At 34.5% G+C, this 10,369-nt stretch overlaps 3 protein-coding genes and 1 non-coding gene across 4 annotated transcripts; 2 read left to right on the forward strand and 2 right to left on the reverse strand.

The window, feature by feature from the left end:
* Window positions 1-609: 609 nt before the first annotated feature.
* NDAI0Ctrna3D lies at window positions 610-681 on the forward strand. Its single transcript has one exon. It is a non-coding gene; the product is annotated as a tRNA-Asp (tRNA).
* Window positions 682-1,029: 348 nt separating this feature from the next.
* Window positions 1,030-6,246, forward strand: NUP192 (Nup192p; the record flags this gene model as incomplete). The annotated part of the gene is made up of 1 exon (XM_003669078.1): window positions 1,030-6,246. One exon carries the CDS (start codon window positions 1,030-1,032, stop codon window positions 6,244-6,246), a length of 5,217 nt encoding a protein of 1,738 aa, XP_003669126.1.
* A 123-nt stretch (window positions 6,247-6,369) lies between these two features.
* NSP1 (FG-nucleoporin NSP1) lies at window positions 6,370-8,367 on the reverse strand (the record flags this gene model as incomplete). The annotated part of the gene is made up of 1 exon (XM_003669079.1): window positions 6,370-8,367. The coding sequence occupies one exon, from the start codon at window positions 8,365-8,367 to the stop codon at window positions 6,370-6,372; it is 1,998 nt and encodes a 665-aa protein (XP_003669127.1).
* Window positions 8,368-8,889: 522 nt separating this feature from the next.
* Window positions 8,890-10,242, reverse strand: GYP6 (GTPase-activating protein GYP6; the record flags this gene model as incomplete). Its single annotated transcript, XM_003669080.1, has 1 exon — window positions 8,890-10,242. One exon carries the CDS (start codon window positions 10,240-10,242, stop codon window positions 8,890-8,892), a length of 1,353 nt encoding a protein of 450 aa, XP_003669128.1.
* Window positions 10,243-10,369: the final 127 nt, after the last annotated feature.

Consider the following 10,369-nt stretch of genomic DNA (forward strand, 5'->3'; position numbering starts at 1 on the left):
CGTCTAAGTTCTAATTTTTTTGTAGTGGGTGGTATATGTCATTACCCATACTTCGTAACGTTTATTTCAATCTTCTACTCAACTACAAGCTTCGAACAGGCGCTGCCCAGCTTCTAATTCGGGTGGTAGAGTTGGAATATATGGAATTAAAAGTGGAATCGCTAAAGGTATAATAATACCGAACGATTTCGCCAATATCGATTGTAGGGTGGTATGTCGGAATTATAATGTATCTGGCACATAGTGTACAGACACGTGGTTTCGTACAACACGATATATGTTTTCTATATAAGAAAATTTTTATTCCATATGTAAAGTGTATAATATATATTACTCTCCTGTCCTAGGACGGGGAGGAGCAATTCTGCAACGAATCTACCTATAAGGTCAGGTCCTGCAGTCTAATCTGCATCCAATATATGGTTTAATATGTTATATTCCCTAAAAAGCAATATGCTTCGAATAGTAAACTTCATAATAACTCTTAAGTCACTTAACTGATAACGAAATAAACATACTTCTTTGTGACACTTGGGGAAGGGGGGGGGGAGGCCAATACTTTGTTACCCTAAGGCCATTACTACAAAAATATGGAAAACATAAAAATCATCCGTGATAGTTTAATGGTCAGAATGGGCGCTTGTCGCGTGCCAGATCGGGGTTCAATTCCCCGTCGCGGAGATTTATTTCTTTATTTTTTTCTTCACCAAATAAATATTCATTGAAAATGGCTCTGTTTTTATGGTGCGGGGTACGGATGTCCCAGAAAAAAATATGAAAAATAAACAAATTGGAATTAAATAAATTTTAAATTTTTTGGAAAACTTCAATGCACACAGACTAGAGCTTAATCGATCTGAAAGGAAATGTAAAATACTACGTACAGCCTAATTCAAAATTTAATATTGGCAACCAATAGAAGTTCCTTACAAGATTGAAGAGCGAAATAATAGCCCGGGCCACAATTGCAGCAGACAAAGACAGGATAATATTAATCAAACCTTCCTTTTCATCCATATAACAATACAAATGATATGGTCTACCGCCCCATTCCAAAAATTGTACGATTCTATTGAAAATGATCAATTCGATTATAACTTGTTCAAAGAATTGTTACCAGATTTGCAACAATTGAATCTTACCAACGATAAACCTAAAAACCAGAAAAGTAGGGCACAAGTGGAATCAGGGAAAATTACATTAGCAGATAATAATATTATTACGAACGACGATGAGAATGATACTAATAATAACCACAACACAATTACTTATAATCTTAAACAACAATTCATCATTGCCACCATCTCCTTGTCGGATGAATTAAATTTGGATGAACTGATTGTGGCCCAATTAATTTTGTCTGACTTAGAAAAATCTAATCTATTAGATTCCTTAGATTCACTAGATAATGCAACAACTTTAATTATTTCAGGTAAACGTCAATTTTTCTTCAGAAGGCAATTTATCTTACAAATTACCGCCTTTCTTTTAAATTGTTTAGACACTTCAAACCCAATATTACAAGAATTGGTACAAGATTCATTGAAAAATAATATATTAAAATCTTTCGAGTCAATTCATCAACAATTAGAAGATATCAAACAGTCAATAAATAAAGCAAAAATCTTGGAAAATAATAATGATCCAATCTTCATACAAAATATCAAATTTAAAAGAGATTTCCTTCTAAAAGAATATGATACATTAAGTCAAATATTAACAGGTTTAATTAATAAAAATTTCTTATTGAATTATAATGATATTAATAATATTATCAATCATATAATCACCTCTTTGAATCCAAATGATTACTTTATCATTTATTATTTACCTGCATTGTTTAATGCCTTTAATAAATTAGAGGATATGCCATCTAATGATGTTAATCTTCTATATTCAAATTTCATAAAAGATCTGAAAAATAATGATTCGATTTATGAGCAACCAATTAAAGTCACATTGATTTTCATCTTTTTAACACTCTTCATCGATTGGTGTAATTCAAATCCAACGGTCAGAACAAAGGATTTAGATTTCAAAACTGATATAGATTACCCAATGATGTTAACCGTAGAATTAGGTGCCATAGAACAATTATTAATTATCGCAGCAGATACTTCAGAATTCATGAATGATCAGACTTTAGAATTAATTTATGATATCAGATCCTTGTTAGAAACACATATCCCCAGATTTAGGCCAATTCAATTACTCGACGATCCAGTAGATTATGAGAATGCTTCAAATAATGATAATAATAACAACAACACTCAACATCCACATTCAATAACGAATAATTTCAGTTATAGTGACGCGATTAATACTAAAAAAGGCATTACTCCCAGTGAAAATAAAAACTTGAAATATAGCAATATTGCTCAATCGCAGTATAATAATATCAGACTGTCAGAACAAACTCAAGATTTCCTTGTTTCATCATTTCATAATGTTCTACAAAAAGTTATTACGAATTGTGCCTTCCTATTAACGAAGATTAAAGATACGGAGGAAGATTCTTTACTATCAGAAGCTGACTTGACTTTAGATGACATTGCAGCAAAGGCAGACTTAGAGCGTTTCTTTATAACGATTTATTTCTTTTACGCTTCAAGACCAACTTATTCAAATGAATTTTGGAAAGATAAAGAATCAAATGCATATGGGTTTATTGAATGGTCATCAAAATGTACGGATAGCTTAATGAGATCATGCTTTTATTTGATGATATCAAGTCTATCATTTGGTCAAGAAAATTCCACAAACGTTTTCCATTATTTTGGTAATAATAGTATTGTATCATGGTCAACCATTGTCCAATGTTTGAAAGAGTATAATTTAAGGATTAGTAACTTGCCAAATGTGATCCACCAACGACAAAATTTAGAGCAAGACACCGATTCATCATCGTCATCTTCTTCCGCAACAGCTACAAAGGAAATTGATTCATTGGCGATCGCCTTCGAAGAAGGTTTAAACGAAGAAACAACAATCTTTTTATCATCTTTATTGACGCTTGTCGGGTCAGTAGCATTTGACGTGCAATCAGATATTAAGATATCATTATCCGGTTTATTCATGGATCCAATCTTTGAGTTTGCTAAATTAGAAACACCTCTAAGTGGCGCATGTTTCAAAACACTAAGTTATTTACTTCCTTCGTCAATAGATGCAAGGTTAAATTATTGGCAGTCCTTAGATTCAATATTATTTAAAAATGTTTCATTAACAAACACAACAGATTCTTATAGATCAGCATTTGGTTATACTCTGAAGACTTTTAGTGAAATAGTAGGTTTCCTATCTCTTTTCAATAATCTTTTGAAAATAAATCCTCAAGATATAAATGAAAATGGCCACTTATCATTCGGGAAACAGAACTTCCCATCAAAATTGGGTCAAGTTTACAGAAAAATGGGTATATGGCCTTATTTTGACTATATTCTCAATGAAATATTTGTTCCCTCTAAACTAATATTGAACGACTTTGATAGAAGAGCTATACAGACTCCAATATTGGAAATAATAGAAACATCGTTATTATCTTTTGATTATTCTGCTATATTAAATTCAATTACTCTTGGAATAAATTTGGATACGCTAGTTAATACTTCGGATTTCTTTACTTACGTTCAAGAATCTCCCGCGCCAGTTGTATTCAACCATTTATTTGCTCAAAATGTCCATTCTACCCTCTTTGCTATCATCGATATTGGTATCGACCATATATCAATTGATTTAGAGGGAGGGAAAGACCAAATGAACTTACTCACAAGATCGATCAAGATAATCAATTTGATTTTGGATTTCCAGGGAACTTTTACTGAAGAATTACTTCCAATAATAATTAAACAAGAAAATAAGAGCTACTACATACCAAAAAATTTTGGTTTACATGGTTTCCGTTCCTTTTATGATACTATTTTCTTCAATTTACCAGTGGTAGCACATTTAGGTTTATACGTTGGTCTGGATGATACTTCGTTAGTGTCTGAATCACTTAAAGTTTTGAAAAAATTATCATTGAATTCTCCTTCGAATGGAACTGATTTAAATAGCAAGAATAAATTGTTTACAATTTTCGATGCAGTCGACGATTCAGCTCGGATAAAAGATGCATTTATTTCTCAATTAGAAGTACCAATTGAGAATGATGGACAATTATCTTTGAAAATTCAGTTACTGAATTTTATCAACTCCAATTTATCATTTACAAAGCCTGCTGTTACTGTTGCCCATTTTCTATTGGGACTACAGGCATCGAATGGCATTTCTTTAGGCCCAGAATTACCAACATTTATTAACTCGGATGTTTCCTTATTGAATTCTATCGTTTCCATTTTAGAATCATCACTAGATATCGTTACACCAGAACAGATACAATATGCCCCAATGCGTTTAGCATCTATTTCTTTGGAAATCATTTTGAAACTATGCCGTAATCCATTGACCTCATCGTTGCTACTTGATTATTTAACAAATCAACATTTTTTTGAAAGGATTATGGAAATTGACGTTCATATTACCAAATTTACTCAGTGGGATGGTAAATCTTTTGATTCTCTCTCAATTGATAGCGGATTCGACTTTTTGCAATCAGAATCCATTGGCGCATTATTAGCATTCTTATCTTATAGGAATTATTTGATTCAATATTTAGGACTATTCATTCATAGATGTTCTTTCATGGGTACGAAGCGGAATATTCTAACTTACGTAAATTTTTTGATTACCAATAAAATTTATTCCACTAGAATATTCTCGTTTTTGGATAGTTTGAATTATGAAAATCTTCCAATAGACGAACACTTATTCAAAAACTTTAAGTATCTGAATGCTTTACCTCTTAACCTCGAAAAATTTACATTAAATGAAAAATGCGCCGGTAATATTTACAGCTTGAATGACCTGAATTCTTTAATGAGTGTTGCCCAAAAAGTTGTCAAGCCACCTTTACACGCGACAGCATGTACCACGGATGAAGTGGGCGAAGCACAGAAAGAAACTTTGGTAAAGGAAATCGTAATGATGAAATTTTGTGTCTCTAGTTATTTGAGCAATAAGAAATTCCAAGAACTACAACTCTTAATCCTTCATTCTTGGGTACAATTAGTTCAGGTCATAGTTACAGATGGGAATTTATCACCATTATCTCGTTCAAATTTTATTCTGGAAGTATTTGAGACTATCATTCCTAAGATAAATGATTACGTTGAAGTAAATACTTTGTTTTCAGAGGAATTGACATCATTGGCTGTATTTTTGAACGATCTTTATCAAAAAGACCGCATGGTGGTAGACAATCTTCGTTTCGTCGATAGTAGGTTGTATAACATGTTTAAAGTGTGCTTGCACGGTATCAACTCACCATTATCAACGCCCACTTTGAGGTCTGATTTTTATGTTTTGGCAAATTCATATTTAGTAAGAAGAATAAAGGAAAACACGTTGGTGAAAGAAGTTATAATGGATATTAGAATGCATAATGAGAAATTGCTTGAGGTCATTTGCAATGATGCGATCTATGTTCAAGGAACTTGCAAGATAACAGGTATACTTTTATTGGATTCCCTCATCCAATTAGGTAATATAAATAAGGCGAATTTTGTTTTGGACAATTTAATGAAAGGAACCCAACTTCAGCGTATAGCACAAACGCTGAAAAGTACAGATTTATTGCTCACCTCTACTGCAGAGCATATAACTATAGATGATTTGTTATATGAATTAACAGCGTTCAAGACTACAGCTTCATTCTTAGTTCGTGTTGCTGAGACAAGGATTGGAGCCCAGTCTTTACTTCAATGCAAGATACTACAAATCATAGGGGATCTTTCATTTTTGAAAATCGATCCTGATTTAGGATCAGAGCTAATTTTCAATGAGTCTCCCTCAAAGAATTCAGATTTCATTAAAGTGAATATTAATTTAACAAATTCTATCAATGGTGTAGCTTCTAGTAATGGCGTATCGCTTTTTGAGGTAATAACACCAATATTCCGTCTTCTCTGTTCCATACTACTGAGCTTGGGCAGCACAAATAAGTCAGTAATCAGCAATGTCAAGAAACTGTTGATGGAATTCCGAAAGTTACTTGTTGGAATTTTCAAGAAAGATGTATTGAAAGAAACGCAAGACACGGTTCAGTCGACGAAATCAGCTTCAGAAGATTGGCAAGAACTAGTTAAATTGGCCGTCGTTCTGTGCACACTGACTCAATATGACGGTAGGGAATCTAGCATGCTGTAGAAATCGTCCCCATTGATGAGACAACGAAATATAATTTATATAGAAACATGTAACATGAAAAGTCCTTATTAATTAGTTCAATTTTTATTCTACAAATATACTTCATTAGAAGAGGTTATATAGTTATTTACTTAACGCTTTGATCTTCTGTTCCAAAAGGTTAGAATTATTGTCAAGCGATTTCAATGCATCTAAATGGGCGTTCAACAATCTAATAAGTTGGGCATTTTCATCTTTATTATTTAAGTTAATGCTTGTTGCCTTATTGAAATTTGCACTTACCTCGTTTATCTCCGTTATCAAAGATGAAAGATTCAAAGAAAGCGAATCTAAATTCTCATCCAAAGTTTCCGCCGTACGATACGCTTGTTGTCTCTTCTGATCATTGTTACTTGCAATATTAGCAGACGAGTTCGACAGAATGTCAGAAAGTAAGGTATCAGCTTTCTTTTCGTAAGAGTCTAAAAATACGTCTAATTCATCTTGTTGTCTCTCGATGTACTGTAACGATTGATCAATTTTATTCTGATTTTGTTCAGCGGCTAATGTGTCGGAGTAAAGTTGACTGACTTGTTCCCCACCTTTCACCAACATTTGGTCCCAGTTGTTTACTTTTTTGGAATAATTATCAAAATGTGTAGCTGCATCTGTTAGCTGGTTGGTCCATTTCGTAACCAAATCATCGAGCGTCTTATTATCTAACGAAACTGGTTTAGGTTCCACAGTTTTACTATTTAATGATTGTGTAGCACTAATTGGTTTTGCCACAGATTTTTCTCTATTAGGCTCTTTATTTTCCGGCTTTTTATTACTTTCGGTGTTAACCTTTGCTTCTTGCTTGTCGCCAAAGGCAAAGCCAATCTTGGGCACTGCATTCTTGTCTTCAGTTTTGGTACCAAACGCAAAGGATTGTTTCTTAGAGTCATCATCTTTCTTGCCCGCAACAGTACCAGCACCAAACAATAATGATGGTTTTGTGACCTCTTCAACCTTTTTTGAATCTTCTGGTTTCCCTCCAAATTGGAGTGCTGGTTTCGTTGCCTCTTCTGCTTTTTTTGCTTCGGGCTGTGACTTGAATTGAAATGCCGGTTGCTTCATATCGAGAGGATTTTTATTGTCTCCTGCTTTTGAGTCTAATGAGAACATAGGTTTATCAGGTGCCTCCTGTTTGTTACCATCAGGTGTCCCACCAAATTGAAAAGTTGGTTTATTCACAGTCTCTACTTTTTTCCCACCAACGTCTGCACCAAATTGGAAGTCTGATTTACCAGACCCTTCTTTCTTCTTAACGTCAGTTACAGTATTTCCACTTGCTCCAAATGAAAAAGAAGGAGAAGTAGTGCCTTTTTTCTCTTCAGCGGCGAACTTAACTGAAGGCATGCCAATATTCCCGCTTGAATCCTGTCCTAAGTTTAGTGAGGCAGGTTTGTCAGCCTTGGAGCCAAAAGAAAAGCTTGGAGTGTTGCTTGTTGCTTCCTTACTTCCGAGTGTTGAAGCAGTATTTTCTTTCTTACTAGATAGACTACCAAATGAAAAGGCTGGTTTGGGTTCTGTAGTTTTATCCTTCACTTGATTGTCAGTTTTGTCTGCCTGGGTATTTAGATTGAACATTGGGGTCGCCTTTTTCGAACCATCCTCAGAAATTCCCCCGAAACTAAACGCTGGTGTGGTTTTGTTTTCGTCATTCTTATTAGAGGTTGGATTCTTGCCAGTTGGATTGCCTGTTCCAGCAAATGAAAAGGCGGACGCTTTAGCTTGATCATCTTTTTGCGTAGTTCCAAACTTGAAACCGCTTGAGAAGGATGCAGATGCGCTTGGGGCATTCATGGCAAATAATCCCGAAGAAGATGTTTGATCGTTACTTTGAGGAGTAGTAGTAGCAGGCTTATTGCCGAATCCAAAGCTTAAAGGTGCCTTATTTTCTGAGGTCCCAAAAGTGAATGGTTTATTAGCAGTAGCTCCAGTAGCCGCCGAGGTTGTGTTTCCAAAACTAAACTGTGCGGTGGATGTAGCTCCTTGACCTGGCTTAGATTGGCCTATTGTGTTATTTCCACTCAAAGCTGGTTGAGAGTTACTCGTTGGAAAGATTGAGACTGGGGTGGATCCCTGATTGGTATTCATCGTGTGTATAGCTCTCAATGGACTTCTCCTTCAAACTTCGAGTGCAATGCTTATGATGAGATTCTATTGTTTCTCTCTTTTATAGTTCAGCTTGACAACTTTCCTGGATTATTTGAGTTGGTCAGAGAGCTTCTAGCAATTAATGTGCAGACAATTTAACTGTAATTGCTAAAAGTGTTTAGGAGGTAAGCCTCTCTACAAGTAAACTATACTTAAGACAAATTTGTATATTGTATCTTATTGTCTAATCTTTAATTTTTAAATACGAAGAATAGTTTTGTCCTTTTCGCTATCAAATATCTCCAATAACATCAGCAATATTCAGGCCGGGTAACAGGAACTGTTGAGAACTCAATCGTTAAATAGCGTTAGATGATACAATGGAAAACGTATAAGTTACTGTCCTTTCTCGCTGTAAAAAATGAATTTATTTGTTTAATTGTTCTATAAAGTTGTTAGTGATGGTAAGCAGCTGTGTGGTATATGGTCTATATAGTGCAAATATCAATAATATACTTTACCCTAAGCTAACGATTTTTTCACACTTTTCCTCAATCTATCTTCCAATCTCAATCTATGAGGATCAATGGGAGAAGTCTCATCCAGTCCTGTCTTTAACTTAATGAAAGATCTGCATATTGATTGCATGTCTTCCAAGTTGCCATTATACCACAATTCACATATATTCCCTGCCATCTGGCATAATTGAACGGTATCCAGATCCACTATGGGTTGAGTATCCTTGAAATGCAACATCAACTCAATAATATCATCATGGTCTGAATCATTTGTATATAAAGCCAAAAACCTATCATATAATGATAATAGTAAGGTAATTATGAGACATGCCATGAGTGTATCGATCGGATAAACAAAGGTTAAAAGATGATCCCAAATGATGAGGACCTTTTCTCTTGGTAGTTCTCTTAACAGTAGCAAACGAGTCCATCGAATCAACCATATCAAATTACTATGTGGCTTTCGTCCATTCTGATCCTTCTCATAAATCAAAGCGTGTAATGTTGGTGAACAGACTTTCAAAATTTGGGAAAATTGTGTTTCGTCCCATTTAATTAATTGTTTTTCGTTATAAAAGGTTGGAGCAACTTGATTCATCAACTTAACAAAAATATTTAAACAGTTCCTCATTAACGTTACATCTTCATTACCATGATAGTTCTCTTTCCCGCCATCCAAAGAAGAAAGTGCGTTTCTGTTCCCTTTGTTTAAATCCATTTCATGATAAAGTTGGAGATATATTAATCCCAATAATTCGTGGTACCCTTGCTTATATGAAAACACCTTACCCTGTATAGAGGAAAAATCTGTTGTGTTCATACCTTTTGTGTTATTTCGTGAGATTATTAGATAATTGTATAGAATTTGACGCATTTGCGCATAGACTTTAGGCCTTTGAAAGATATCGTCAAGCATTAATCTAGACAGATCGAGGTCAATAATTTCCAATGTTTCAGGCAAGGAAAGATCTCCATCACTCTCTAGAGCAATGCTTTGATTGTTTAGCAGCGGATCTTTGGTGGTTTCTTTGGGGGTCAGCCTACGAATACCTTTCTTAAAGGATTTGAATGATTTGTCTATCCTTTTATAATCTATGATTTTATCCCTTACATTTTTATTCTCTGATGGTTCTTCATGTTTTTCTGTAATGAGAGGTACTGGCAATAAATCTTTAGTAACCTCCTGGGTTTCATTCGATTCTGAATATTGTGAGGACGCCAAAGTCTTCCATAGCCAACCTCTATTGAAATTAGACGAAGCCAGTCTGTCAGGTGCCCTGTATAACTCGCCTTTCCATATCCCATTCTGGATCAATTCTTCCTTGGCAGTATACTTATTTATAATTAATTCTTCCATATTTCGTTGCACTGTAAATAGAAATGCATAAGCAAACGGCAATGAACAAAAACTTTTTGCCAGTAATCCTCCTAGCCAGACTGATTGTACAATAAGTTATGTATTCACTGGGTTTTATACACAATTG

Source organism: Naumovozyma dairenensis, chromosome 3, assembly GCF_000227115.2.
Source record: "Naumovozyma dairenensis CBS 421 chromosome 3, complete genome".
Taxonomy (NCBI): Eukaryota; Fungi; Ascomycota; class Saccharomycetes; order Saccharomycetales; family Saccharomycetaceae; genus Naumovozyma; species Naumovozyma dairenensis.